Source organism: Haliotis asinina, unplaced genomic scaffold (genome assembly GCF_037392515.1).
Source record: "Haliotis asinina isolate JCU_RB_2024 unplaced genomic scaffold, JCU_Hal_asi_v2 scaffold_69, whole genome shotgun sequence".
NCBI lineage: Eukaryota > Metazoa > Mollusca > Gastropoda > Lepetellida > Haliotidae > Haliotis > Haliotis asinina.
The window spans coordinates 7,501-22,554 of record NW_027133936.1 but is presented as its reverse complement, the minus strand read 5'-3'; the positions used below and the strand labels follow the sequence as shown (position 1 = coordinate 22,554).

At 44.4% G+C, this 15,054-nt stretch overlaps 2 protein-coding genes across 2 annotated transcripts; both read right to left on the bottom strand.

Annotated features, from left to right (window-relative positions):
- Positions 1-3,070: 3,070 nt before the first annotated feature.
- LOC137270384 (FMRFamide receptor-like) lies at positions 3,071-4,294 on the bottom strand. Its single transcript, XM_067803947.1, has one exon. It carries the CDS (start codon positions 4,292-4,294, stop codon positions 3,071-3,073), a length of 1,224 nt encoding a protein of 407 aa, XP_067660048.1.
- An 8,759-nt stretch (positions 4,295-13,053) lies between these two features.
- LOC137270385 (uncharacterized protein F54H12.2-like) lies at positions 13,054-14,847 on the bottom strand. Its single transcript, XM_067803948.1, has 2 exons — positions 14,657-14,847; positions 13,054-14,281 (listed from the first exon to the last, which is right to left on the bottom strand). The coding sequence occupies exons 1-2, from the start codon at positions 14,845-14,847 to the stop codon at positions 13,054-13,056; spliced, it is 1,419 nt and encodes a 472-aa protein (XP_067660049.1).
- Between the last annotated feature and the right edge of the window lie 207 nt (positions 14,848-15,054).

The window sequence follows — 15,054 nt, the reverse complement described above, 5'->3', positions numbered from 1 at the left end:
CACATATACATAACAGCTGCCTGTTTAATTTTGCGAAATCCCTTGTGAGAGAGTGGCCACAGTGCTGAGAGTTTCTGGACTTTTGTGAGTCCAGAATTAAATTGTGACGTGTTTTTTTCATTTTACGTGATTCTGTCTTAATTTGTATATTTCTTGTGATTTGGCGCCGTATAGGAAATACATTGCCTCTACGCAGCGTACGTTTTCCTGGAGTGAAGCGGTTGACATTCCAATCACCAATATGATGTATTAATCCGTGTTACATGGTACTATATAGGAAAGCAAAATATGGCTTTATTTTAACGATATTTTCACTTTTTAGATACAAAGCTCCTTCCCCTTCGGCTTTATATGAAGGTTAAGTCCCGAGTGAAATAAAGCTCGTGACTAACCAAACTTATTTCACTCGGGACATAAATTTGATATGACCTAAACCCTAACCCTAGTGTGCGGTACACAACCCTTTGCACTTAGAGAAACCACGAATCCGTTGGTGGCCACATGGAAGCGTACGAACTGAAGTCACACAAACTGTGCGAGGCTATCGTACAATCATCAGTTCTAGCCTGGATGTTGCTGAAGCTAAAGTCGGGACATGCGTCTTCGTGTCACGTGATATTTAATAGTTTGATACAATATTGCTCACCACTTAAGTTTCAGATGTGTTCCCAGTACTATTTACCTCTAACATGCTTTGAATCATATGTGCTTGTATTTGGGGACCCTCGTATAAATCACTCAAATAAATATTTGGGGATATCCTTTGTGAGTATATTTTGGAAATTATTCACTGCCAATATGTATGAAAGACGTATTCTGTGGGTTAGTGAATACCAGAAAGTAGAAGAGTCACAGGCTGGCTTTAGGAGGGATACTCAAAGCTTTTGACGTCTCAGTTAGCATGGAAAATAAATTCTGAAATTCGGGCTGTGGATGCAAAAGAACATTCACGCGTGTATTACAAGCAATCAAAAATAAGCATGGTAGTAACCATGTCTGAATGGCATTTAGAAGTAATACACATAAAGGCACGACTTTATATGGATGACAATTTCTTTATTCTTATTCCTTCATGAGGTGAATTAACATAGATTTAGTTTTCAAAGAAGAATTGTTGCCAATGTTATGCTTTGGTTGTGACATCTGAGATCATTCTAAGTTTGAGATCATTGGAAGAGTCCATGTTTTTCTGGCAAGAAAGGTTTCCATTTGAGCAAGAAAACTAGTTCCCATTCCGTTCTTGTTGAGTGTGATTTTCTGATTTTCTAAAAGTTCTACATAAGGGCAGTCTGTATAGTCTTGGTCGTATTCCCACATCTGACATTCAGAGGTCCTGACAGTTCTCTAAACAGCACCTTGTCTTCTAAAGGGAATACCGTCTCACATGCTAAGGCCCTCACAGTTCTACTTCAGCAGACAGTCACTGACCTGCTAAAGTTGTTACAGTTCTACTTCAGGGGACAGTGTCTCACATGCTGAGGTTCTTACAGTTCTACATATGCAGACAGTCACTGACCTGCTAAAGTTGTTACAGTTCTACTTCAGGGGACAGTGTCTCACATGCTGAGGTTCTTTAGTTCTAGTTAACGCAGACGGTGACTGACCTGCTGAGGTTCTTTAGTTCTAGTTAACGCAGACGGTGACTGACCTGCTGAGGTTCTTTAGTTCTAGTTAACGCAGACGGTGACTGACCTTCTGAGGTTCTTTAGTTCTAGTTAACGCAGACGGTGACTGACCTGCTGAGGTTCTTTAGTTCTAGTTAACGCAGACGGTGACTGACCTTCTGAGGTTCTTTAGTTCTAGTTAACGCAGACGGTGACTGACCTGCTGAGGTTCTTTAGTTCTAGTTAACGCAGACGGTGACTGACCTTCTGAGGTTCTTTAGTTCTAGTTAACGCAGACGGTGACTGACCTGCTGAGGTTCTTTAGTTCTAGATAACGCAGACGGTGACTGACCTGCTGAGGTTCTTTAGTTCTAGTTAACGCAGACGGTGACTGACCTTCTGAGGTTCTTTAGTTCTAGTTAACGCAGACGGTGACTGACCTGCTGAGGTTCTTTAGTTCTAGTTAACGCAGACGGTGACTGACCTTCTGAGGTTCTTTAGTTCTAGTTAACGCAGACGGTGACTGACCTTCTGAGGTTCTTTAGTTCTAGTTAACGCAGACGGTGACTGACCTTCTGAGGTTCTTTAGTTCTAGTTAACGCAGACGGTGACTGACCTGCTGAGGTTCTTTAGTTCTAGATAACGCAGACGGTGACTGACCTTCTGAGGTTCTTTAGTTCTAGTTAACGCAGACGGTGACTGACCTGCTGAGGTTCTTTAGTTCTAGTTAACGCAGACGGTGACTGACCTGCTGAGGTTCTTTAGTTCTAGTTAACGCAGACGGTGACTGACCTGCTGATGATCTTATGGTTTAACTGAAGCGGACAGTAATTAACTGACACACTGTGGTTCGTGAAGGTCACATGCAATCAAAAAATCAGACATAATTAAAACACAGTTATCACTTATTCGTGATACACAAAATGCATTGCTGATTGAGACAAAAAAACCAAATAAACAAAATTATAATCGCAAATCAAAAGTGCGATATCAGAATCTGCAAAGTTCTTTATTTCTACTTGCGCGGACAGTGATTGATATGCTGAGCTCCTTACAGTTTTTCCTAAGCAGACGGTGACAAACCTTCAGAGCTTATTACAGATGCTGTTATAGGGACAGTGTCTGATACGCTGAGATCTATCTGACTGGCGCCGACCACTGTCCCTACTTGTCAAGATTGCCTGTATTTGCTTTGCATAATAACGTCTCTTATCCTGGCCAAACACCTATGATCGTTAACAATTCAGATCAATTCTTCCCCGAGGTTGGAAATGCCACCAATGTCAATGTTATTATGTAAGTGAAATACTGTTCACTATCTATAACAAGTTCCAAACAAATCAAGTGTGTTCATGTGTTAACTTTTCAGTTTCATTAACACAATGACCTGAAATACTGTCATCTGTACCATAGTCTATATCTCCTCTACTTTGCATCGACAAACTGATTCCCTTTCGCCGGTATATTTATGTTGGGGACGAGGAGTGACGAAGCGAGTCCGCTGAGGAACGGGTGAGGGTCACCTGAATAGTGTTGTTGATTAGGACTGTAGTGTGTTTGTGGCACGGCTGGCACAGGATCAGTTTTCTCAACTCCTTTCGAAACTTGGTACCGACGAAACAGTAGACGAAGATGTTCACACAACTGTTAAGTACGTTCAGGATGTCGGCCACAACAACGGACACAAGGTATGCCCCGGAGTACCTGGGATTGGATAGCGTGCGTGTGTCCTTGAGACAGTTGGAGCCGTTGGTGTCCACTAACGTCATGATGGATATGATGCATCTTGGGAAGTTGCAAACCATGTACACGAGCACGACGAGGATGATGAGGAGGGAAAGGTTGCGGTTTGGGTCGACGACGTTTGGAATGCCAACTCTAATTCTTGACGATCGTCTGACATGTAGCGCAAGAAGGGTATTGATAATTGCGAGGAGCAGCCAGGGAAACATGTACCAAACCAGGGGCAAGATGTAGTGCGTGTAGGTACACACATAATGTTCATGAATACCGAAATATGTTGCGGAGGCAATAGTTGTCTGGATATCATGGAACATAATGTGTCTGATTTCATAACTGAGGAAGATGGGAATAGTTATGATAGTAACGATAAGGATGACAGCGACGATGCAGACACTTACCAGCTGAACGGTGCAAGTACGTTTCATGGTGAGCGGGTATTTCACCGCCAAGTAGCGCTCTGTTGAAAGAAGCAGCGTAACAAAACTAGAAACACCAAGAAAGATCCAGAAAAATGGCTCCACGTAAACTTCGATGTAAGGTTCCAAGTAGAACACAGCCTCTGTGTTGACCTTTTCGGTCAATAGAACTTTATAGCTTTTGTACCGAAAGATAGACGTGATAAGGACCAGTGTGTCTGTCAATGCCAGAACTTGTAGGTATACAGCTGTGGTAGAGGTCCTCAAAGCCTTGCGTGTGAGTACACAGAATACAAGCATGTTGCCGCACACTCCGGCAAAACAGATTATGAAAAGAACATAGCCATAACCAATCCGAAACACTCTCGCCTGGAAAAAGGCCTTTGCGAGGTTCATAGCTGTATAGTTTTTGGTGATGAAAATCCCAGTTGAATTGGAATCTGGCCACGTTGTGTTTGATTGCCCACAACACGTGTAGGGCGTGCCATCCGACTGACATGTCAACGTAACGTGGTCCTCTACCCCCTGCATTGTCAGATTAATGAACGCGTTTGTTGCTGACTGCGTTCGTTCCTTACGTATGTAACACAAAGAATGGCCGCGCTAATAGTGTTCCGTAATCAGAAACATATCTGTTCAATCTCTTTTCATACAGATGATTCTGCATGAAACAGAATGTTAAAGTTTACAAAGTGAGGTATTTTGGTGTTGAACTTGTGCTGTTGATTTTTCACCACTCGGTGACACCTGAATCAGTCTTAGTTCTTGACCGATGTCGTAATCACTTATCACCAGTTCCTTGAAGTATACAAACTCCAGATGCCCAGTTGTCAGATATAAACTCTGCAATATAGTCAAACATTCAGTTAATGACAGGGTTCAACATTTCCAGCTGTCTCGAGAGACACCCTTTCTGATAGTGCAAGAAGGCACGTGTCCCTTGAGCCATGACGGAGTGTGACGGATGGAATCAATGCCGTCTCATGACACGTACCAAACATTATAACTCAGCTGGGATGAGGGAGAACCAACACTTTTAGGAACCACTTTTACTAGGACATGCGCGTCACGTTATCTTAATGTTCGATTATGTCTTATAGGATTCTGTGTCGGATAGCAAGTATTGCTCTTGCGGCTTATCATGAATAATGACCACAATGTCAGTTATGATGTCAAGCCATGGTTACCAACCTGAAGAGTTTCTAAGATACGCCAAAAGAAAGAATGGACTAGTAGCCGCACATTGACAAATATAGGCACACAGCCAATATCTGCAGATTAGGCTGACAAGAACAGATGGCTGATTTGCAATATATTGTTGAGTGTGTATTGTACCTGATAGCTTGGTATATGCTCATACCAGTCTAACTAATGGCAATCTGTCATCAAGTGAACTAGGAACAGGAATTAACGATTCCTGTAAAACAAAATTTGATAGATTAAATTATTAGTGACAAATTTCAATTTGGACCCTTGTTATAGGCACAGAGCTGAAACCTGCAGCTAGAACGTGTTGCGAGTTGTTTCTGACATATGTGGGTATTCCTGCACCTGGCCCATGAGTTCAAACATGTACATGACGTTATCCAGCAGAACGATCAACAGGAATTATAACGGTTCTTCGGGCCAGGGGAATATATATCGTTGTATGACTGCACATATAGCAACATACATTAGCATCATAACGGCTCTTCAGCCTGAGGGAATATACATCGTCGTATGATTGCACTTATGTCAGCTTACATTAGTGCCATAGACTAAATCATTTCAATAAGTTTCTTTATAACTTCATTTATTCAAACGATCTATTTGTTTCAATATAAGTCCCAAGTGCACCGAAAATCTATCCTTTTTGTCTATGTAATGTATTCAGCAAACAGTCGGTGTTCCCTCTCTTATCATACACTCCTCTCCGGGCAGGACCCTTAATTCTCAAACGCTATCAATACATGTCAATTAACACCTCCCTATGTCGGCGAATCTTACGTATGTACATGTGCATGGGCCAGTGACCTTGTACAATGTGGCGTAATAGGTCTGTGTGTAAAACCTGATTGATATGGTCAGCTCAGCGAGACCATTCAGCGAGACCACAACCAGGAAGACCAAGCAGGGAGACCAACCAAGGAGACCAGCCACGGGAACTATGCAGGGAAACCAAATCAACGACAGAAGTGGACGGATTGTGCGGGTAGTCGGGGTGTCGGCCAAGGCCGTCGCCCTATCTACGACTACGTCGACGATGAAGAATCGCCGTCGGACTTCTGAATGGGTTAAGTGACAGAGCGGGTCTCCACATCGGGATCATTGGCCATTCAGTCCCGATGTGCTTTCTGTCACATGTTTACCACTGTGTATACCATTTCGACCATCATTCAACCAAACAATAATAAACCATGGCTGCTGCTGTCTTCATCTCTACCACTGACTCTTGCCTTCCGTGTTTCTTCTCCACCATCTGTCCAAGAGCGTCTCGGGTGGTAGTTTAAGGGATAAGGGAAGACAAGAGTCAGTGGTAGAGATGAAGACAGCAGCAGCCATGTTTTATTATTGTTTGGTTCTACGGCGATTCTTCATCGTCGACATAGTCGTAGATGGGGAAACTTATTGAAATGATTTAGTCTGACATTAGCGTCATAACGGCTCTTCAGCCCAGAGAAATATACATCGTCGTATCTCAGCATCTCAGAATCGTATTCAATTTAGGGTGAAAGTTGTTTGACAAACGATTAAAATTGTGAAGATTCACGATCTTTATTCGATATAGTTTTATGTTTAAAATGAAATTCATCGGTACGTTTTCACAGCAAAGATATAGATGTAGAGATATAATGACATATGTAGATAAGCACATAGTTTCCAGGTACATTATAACAAGTAGATCAAACTGGAATTATACGGATATACAGTAGTAAGTATTTATACGTCCGAAATTAAACACATGCATACAAATAGCGTTTGCACAACTTAATATTTCTGCATATTCGACTCACGCGTATTGCCCATGTTTCATACTCAAGGCCTTCGTGCACTGAGTAGGAAGACCCCAGAATAAAACAGTAATATATCGTCATCGGTATCTCATAGGTTACTAAACGTTTCTACGTCAAGAGTGTCTATTAAGTATTCCATCAGTCTGTCTCTTAAACACTGCGTTTCATTACAGTAAAGGAATACATGTTTAACGATGTCATAGGCAAACGTGCCCCGCAGACATTCACGAGGCTGAATTACGTAAGGGTAGAAGTGTAATAGCAATGCAATATCTAAGGCCAGACACCACAACCTGCACTTTTCACAGGTAAAGTGACACCGTGCTAAATCTGCTTTTTGTAGAAAATTCTGAAATAACATATTTGTTGTCTTCGTCATGAACAATGGTTTTACCTTCATGAGCCCACAGTAGTTTACTTGCAAATACGCAAGTTTCCAGGTACGTATTTAAGTCATATATTCCATATTTTCTCACAAAAAAACACACAAAAGATGGATGACGTCTGACACTTTAGACATACTGAAGGAGCGTCATGGCACATGAACTGTGTAAATCTATAACAGAACATTTTCTTAAGGACATAACTGATATCGACAAGTATTAATCTCTCGGGGAATATGAAGGTTTGTTGCTCTAGGTAGACTGTCTGGAAATGAGTCCTCAGTAGCTTCTGGCAATAACTGAACTGGACCGTTTAAATAAACCTTGAACCTTTTTGCAGAAGAGGCATTGTTTTCTCACTAAGTCCAGCATATCATATTCCTTGGGAGATGACCATGTTTTTCACATATCTGGAGAGTGCGAGCAGAGGATAATCTTGATGTACACACATTCACGCCGGCAGAAACAACACTTGTTTTCACTGGAATGTTGTTTCTGCCAATGTAGACGCCTGGAAAAGCATTGTTGCAAATGCTGATGAAATGATAATTTCACTTTTTGCTGGCATTAAACTTGAGATGCCACCTGTTTACACAATCATATAGAATATTTAAGACAGACCGAATCAGTTTAGTAGTACAGCTAGGAAGTGTGGTGTCATCAGGTAGAAGAATACCTGGAGTATTACCCCAAGAGCGACACAGTCGATAGTTGTTGGATTCATGCAAACAAATCATTAATATAAAACGTAAACAACCAGGCTGAAAAAACAGGACCTTGGCAAACACCCTGTCATACGTGGAAAATGTACGATAAGTCGCCTTTACACTTAAAGGTCACATGCAACCAAAAAATCAGACATAATTAAAACAATTATCACTTATTCATGACATATAATATACATTGCTGTTTGTAAAAACAAATAGACAAAATTATAAGCGTACAATCGCGATTCAAAAGTGCAGTATTTTGTACTTGGGCTAACTTCCTTCGAAACGAAGTCATAGCAGGTGGGGGTGGACTCAAGTGTAACGACGGCTTGCGATTGGCTGGCTCAATTGCTGATACGCTGAGGGCTCATTGTGTGTACAGAAAGATGATCTGTTTGATTTTAGAAGTATGGCGAGTCACAAGAAAATAAGATTCTTTATGGACAACAACTTCTTTTAGTGTACTTGTTGCATCGTTTCAGTATGGATTCATATACCGTTGTCAAACAAAATCATACACACTAAAAGAAGTTGTTATCCATAAAGAATGTATATACATGTAGAGACGATGGGTTTTGTAATTATATGTTCTCTGAATTTGCATTCGATCCAATCAGAAATCATCTCAGTAGAGATGGTGAACTACTGCGTGGGTGTAAACTGTTATTCGTCCAAGCACAAAGCAGGACTTGAAGCTGACAACAGTTTGTACCAGTTGCCGTCAGATCCAGTCATCCGAGAAAAATGGATGTAGTTTGTTTGCAACCCACAGACATAAAAACCATGCCATGTGTACAGGTATCACACCTGCCTAATTACATAATGTGGCAGAGACAAGGCTGGGGTGCACGAGTCATAAATCAATTTATTTTATATGTGGCGTATAGCCTGAGGTAGGTTAAATTTAGTGAATCGTTTGAACTCCGACTTCTCGGGCTTTTTTTCATCGCGTTTTTTTCAACTTTATAAGATTGCATGGATCACCACATAAAACGACAAGACGACATAGTTTTCAGGTTATTCCAGAATGACACAATTCATAAAACAATCCATTGACCCAAACTCTATCAAAGGCCTTTCCATGGTCCATGAAAGTACGACACACCATGGAGTCGTTGTCCGTATAGTAAGAGTGACTTTCGCGTCATACAACCGCAGCAATCCATGGAGCCTTTTCAGGGTTAGATTAGGGTTAACCCTAACCCTAACCCTAACCCTAACCCTATCCGTAACCCTAACCTAACCCTTTTCAAATCCAGATTGAAAAAGATGTGGAAAGTCTTTGTGTTCTTCTGCCAACTTTTCAGTTCTACAAAGCAAAAGTCATTCAAATAAATTACCAATGACAGAAGGAAGCGTAATCCCTCTACAATTAGAGGGATGACCCTTACTTTTACCATGGCCTTTGTGTACTTGTAAAACACTACCAATATTAAACATCTGAGGAATATATTCATATGAGACAATAGCGTTATTACAACGTAAGAATAGGAGATCTTCTTGCACGTCATCTCGTATATTATCTTTACCACTTGTGTTAAGCTTTGTAAACTCTGATTTGTATTAGTTTGATTTTGGAGTGACGACGTTGTTTTCTAAAGATACGCTTCGTATGTTTATATTTTACATTGTATACATCGTCACTATTACGTGGGTTTCCATGTGAGACCCGTTCATCACGAGCACATAGCATTGAATTATGGTAATATTTTAGACTGTCATTTTCCAGTAAGGTTTCAAATGGGATTGGAATTTTGCTGTAGGGATAGAAATTTCAGCTGAAGCGTGAACTGACTTGACTATGCAACCAAGGTAATAAAAGGCATATTCTTAAGGGGAGGAGAAATCATTTACATTCAATGTGAACTTTCTGAACGGTTGTCTGTGCCTAAGTATAGCTGCATGGGATACCGATCAGATATACTGTAAGGCTGACGTTTGTCTGTGCCTAAGTATAGTTGTACAGAATACCGATCAGATATACTGTAAGGCTGACGTTTGTCTGTGCCTAAGTATAGCTGCATGGGATACCGATCAGATATACAGTAAGGCTGACGTTTGTCTGTGCCTAAGTATAGCTGCATGGGATACCGATCAGATATACAGTAAGGCTGACGTTTGTCTGTGCCTAAGTATAGCTGCATGAGATACCGATCAGATATACTGTAAGGCTGACGTTTGTCTGTGCCTAAGTATAGCTGCATGGGATACCGATCAGATATACAGTAAGGCTGACGTTTGTCTGTGCCTAAGTATAGCTGCATGGGATACTGATCAGATATACTGTAAGGCTGACGTTTATCTGTAGCGTAACCAGTAACATTACATCTATGTTCTGTCTTGACGAAAACAAGACAATGATACTTTGGATATGCCTACATTTGCGTGTATATGTATATAATATAGGATCATCAAGTGCAATGAAAGATATCAAATTCCGTTCATTGAAGGCTAGAAGAGTTATTCTCGATCTAGATTGCATGTCTTGTAGAGCAGAAGTGTCTCACCGTTACAGGAGTGTGTGTCATATACTCCCGAAGGAGTATTTATTTCTTCCCTATACGCACGGTCCAATACATTGGTGGGAGACGAGAGCCTATAATGTAGACCGGAGTCTGATCAATAGATATCTGCTCACCAAGCACATGGTCACTCCAGGGGATGTACAGACTAGAGGTGGAGTAATCATCGCTTTTCTGTGCAAACATAGCCACTTCTCCAGCTTCACTGAGTGAGGCGTGATCAGCCTGACACTTAACATAAACATCGAAGTCTGTGTGTAGATCTGTAAGGAGGGGAGTAGTGTACCATGCCACCCTGGCGTCGTTCGATTGTTCTCGGTCACGTGACCCCCATTGTGACGTCATTCGATTGGTCTCGGATGACGTCATCACTTGGTGTGTACGTTGTGCGACGTCATGCGACTGTACTGTGATGACGTCATGAGTTGGTGTGTACGAGGTGTGACGTCATTCGATTGTTCTAGGATGACGTCATCACTTGGTGTGTACGGGGTGCGACGTCATGCGACTGAACTGTGATGACGTCATGAGTTGGTGTGTACGAGGTATGACATGGTCTTTAGCGACGAGGGTGTTGCTAAGCAATGGTGGTTTGTGTGTGCGATCTCGCGGGATCTCGCGAGAGGGAGCGTGTTTCAAGATGGCGGCAGACGGACGACACGGGGACGGGACGAGGGAGGAAGGGAAGGGAAGGGAAGGGAAGAGAAGGAGAGGGGGAGGAGAGGGGAGGAGGGAAGAGAGGAACGACGGAGATGGGATGGGATGCATCGTGTTTCAAGCAGTCTTTAGGGAGCATGTGGGTGGCCCTGAAAAGGGCCGTGAGGTGTAGATGCTCACAGTCAGCATCGGCAGATGAGTTTGAGGCCTCGGAAAACATATTTGCCGGGACAAATATCATCGTGGAGGGATTGTGTTCCTTTGGGGACACCCCCACCACAATAGAGGCATACGTAAAACTTGGCATCGAATCGATCGGATGGCCGGGCTTTCAGACAGGTAGGGCACATGATGAATCGCCATTGGTCTGCTAATTCTTGTAATGGCACCATTTCCGCGTTTGCTGTTTTCTTGGGTGTAGTGCCTGTTCTCGCAGTGGTTGGTGGTGGTCGCGCTGTCGTGCTATCTCCCGTCGTCGTCATCGTCGTCTTCAATCTTCATGACGGGTTCTAGTTGTGGTGGGGGTGTGGTGGTGGTGGTAGGAATGAGGGGCGTTGTCCCTTCTTTTTCTTCTTCTTCCTTCTTCATGTGGAGGAGGGTCGGGCTGCACCGGAGACATTGTTTCCGTCCACAGTTTCTTCGGTAAGGTGTTGGTCGGACCATTTTCACTTTTCGTGTATCCATATCTTCGTCACACACGGAGTCGGCGATATGTGAGGGTGACTAGCTATGGCAACGTTTATATAGCCTCGACGACGTCACAGCCATGGCGTCAGGGTCGCGCGCGTGCGGACGCGACGTCACGGCCCGCACGCGCGACCGCACGCGGGCGTCCCTGACGTCATGGGTCTCCTTTATATAACCGGAGGTGTAGGGGGACAGGAGTCAATCAGTCAGTCAGTCATCTGCATCCATGACGGAACTTTGTGAAAACTGGGACCTAGAACTGATCTCCGTGGAGACAACACCGCCACCCCCACCATCGCCAGCGCCCATCCCTCCACCACCACCGGCTTTTCCATCATGGCGACACTTGCCGCCATGGCAGTGTCGCCAATGTCAGGGAGGGCTACCTGTGTATTGTAAGGGAACGGATGACTACAGCGGGACTTTTCAATGCGTGTATTGCGGCACGGTGTTGAAAGATACGTATCATCGTCACCTGACTCACGGGGCCAAGTGTCCCATGAAAACCAAGATAACCATTCACCCGTGTCACTGCATGATGCCGCCCCTGTGGTCGTTGTGATCACCACAACGAAACAAATGCGGTCCTTTTCAGGACCATCCAACTTTCTCTAAAGAATGCTTTTATACCATGACAATCATAACAAGGCATGTGTGTGGTTTTTTTTCAACGTTTTATTTCCCCCGCTAACAAGAACCATGGTGACAAAAGAGTCAGGATTAAGGGCGTCCCTGATCTTTTGTTTACAAACGGTATGAACTCGAACATGAAGAGAACATCATAACATCAGAACGATAAGTTTGTGTCCTTTGACAGGGCTGTGGATCCTGGACGTCGTTGTTGTTGTCTGGCAGGCGTGTGAGTTGAAACCAGCGTTTCACACGTTCTTCATTGACGAGGGTGTTGAAGGGATCAAACTGTTCCATCATGTCGTCGAAAGTCCATCCGCGGGCACGATGAGCCAGGACAAACAAACAGTACATTCCACATGAGGCAGTGAACCAGGATTGAACTGGTTGAACATTCCACCGCTGTGCGAGCCATCTACTGTAGGCCATGGCATTCCGAAAGTTGGGATGCAGTTGGGTGGGGTCGACTCCATAACTGTCAAAGTAGTCAAAGACACCCAGTGCTGGACGATACACGCACACCCAGTGTTGTCCCGGGAGATGACTGGGTCCGTGTTGATGATGTAAGCTTTAGGATAAGGTCCGTGTCGTTCACTTAGCACGGTGATGGCAAAGTGATCTCGGGCAAAGGTCCCTTGGTAAAGGGTCGCAGCAGGGGGTTCTGCTGGACGTAGGCATTCACATGTTTGGTCGTCAGTCCATCCATCCTTAGACCATCAGAGCGTTGCTGAACCGATCAATTTCCAACACGCTTTCGTATTCCTCGTAGCAGACGAGGGTGACCGGACGAGGTAAGGGTTCTGCAAACTGGAGTTCGAGTCCCAACTTGCCCGTGTGTCGTGGGTAGTTATGGCCTTCGTCTGCTCCCAGATCTGCCGTCAAATCCACCACCCACAGTGTGAATCCGTTCCTGAACTCGTCTAGGGTGAGGTTGCAGGGATGTTCTTGCCACAGGTGTCCCGTGTTGCGAAACAGGTTCATGTACAACTGTTTGAGCGAGCCACTGTTGTTCTGAAAGTCACTTTTGATTTCTGTGCCATGGACTTCCTGGCCATTGAGTTTCAGTTTGAGACTGGTCACGTTGTTGTGCTTGAAATGGAAGGGGTTCTTTTCCTTGCTACCGGCAAAAGCATCGTTGTCCACCAGTCCCAACACCACGCGTTTGGGCAGTTGTCCTCCCACCAGTTGATCTTTGTGGAAATCACGCCCTCCTCCTGGAATGTCGTGAGCCGTGACTTGGACTCGGATCAAAGGATATTTGGTCGTGACTCCTGGTGACATGTGTTTCACGTGCTGTTCCCGTATGGCAGGATCGATATTGACTTGGCGTACGTAAAACTCGGCTTTGGTCAGTTCAAATCGACATTCCACATCTCCAGCACTCATCAAGTAGAAATCACTCGGGCTGCGGATCAGTCCTAGTTTCATGGGGACGCCATCCACCAGGTACCGGTCTTGGAGAAACAGGTCACAGTGGAGACGGCCTGTCAGTTCCACTTCTCGGGTGGGTAGAATGACCCGCCGTCGTGCGACGAGTCCTGCATTGACATTCTGAGAGACGGCATTGAAGTCATCCATTTTTCCAGCTTCATCGGTGTACCATCCTGGACACTGGAGATGCGTTTCTTTGGCAGCCTTCCCATAACTCAGTAACGTTTCCAAATAGGCTCGGTAGGGATAGGTTCCCATGGAGGGGGTGATTTCCAACTGGTTGTGTCCCACTTGCACACGCACTTCTCGAAAGAGGGAATGCATCATGTTGTTCACCGTGGACAGGACGAGTCGGTCATCCCCATCATGAGTGGCATCCGTGCCATCGGTATTCTTGATTTTGAGGCAGATGCGGAGGTAACACTGATTCAAATCGATGTACACGTTCACAGGGTTGGCAATGTTAAACTGGAGGGGACCCGCCACCGAAGGGGGTGCCAGAGGACTGTATCAAATCCACTGACCCTCTTGAACTGCCGTCACCACAAGGGGAACCGAAAAGAGATCCAACTGCGACTTGGCACATTCACAAGCATCCCGGCGCATCATCTTCATACGTCTGCCCAACAGGTCTTGACAGGTTGGTGTCTGGTGTTGAAATGACTCTTGTTCATGGGAATGATCCTTTTATGCGAAGTCCAATGACAAAGTCCAATGACACAAAGTTCCATGACGACTCAAAACAAAGCTTGATGTTTTTGTTGTTTCTTCTTCTTCTTCTTTGTGGGACCAGACGACGGATTTCGTTTTCTTTTGTGTGCCGGTCATGACTGTGACTGCAAGGTGGTCAGTAAGGCCTGTTTTCCATGATGTTTCAAACTGTCCCGTACACTCCGACGTCCAGAATGAATATCTTGCACTAAGCCTGGCAGCATCTTCACACCGGTTTCGAGAGCCGATTTTCCCACCGTCTTCAGAATGGAGAGGGCTGAACGGCCCAAGCTTCCCAAGATGTTTCCGAGACCTCTCCCGCGTTGATGAATGCGACCTCGGTACGCGTCTAAACCTCATGCTTGTTGTTGTTGTTGTTGGCCACCCAAGCCGGTGCTGCACCGGTGTCGGATACACTGATGTCCTACCATGTCAGTACGTACCCAGACGACGGGGACGGAAATGGAGTGTCACGATGGTCTTCCCACTCTGGAATGGCACAGGTCGTCCTATGTCATCCATTAAATAGATTTGGATGGCATCCGTGGTTCACTGGTGCAGTCCCAT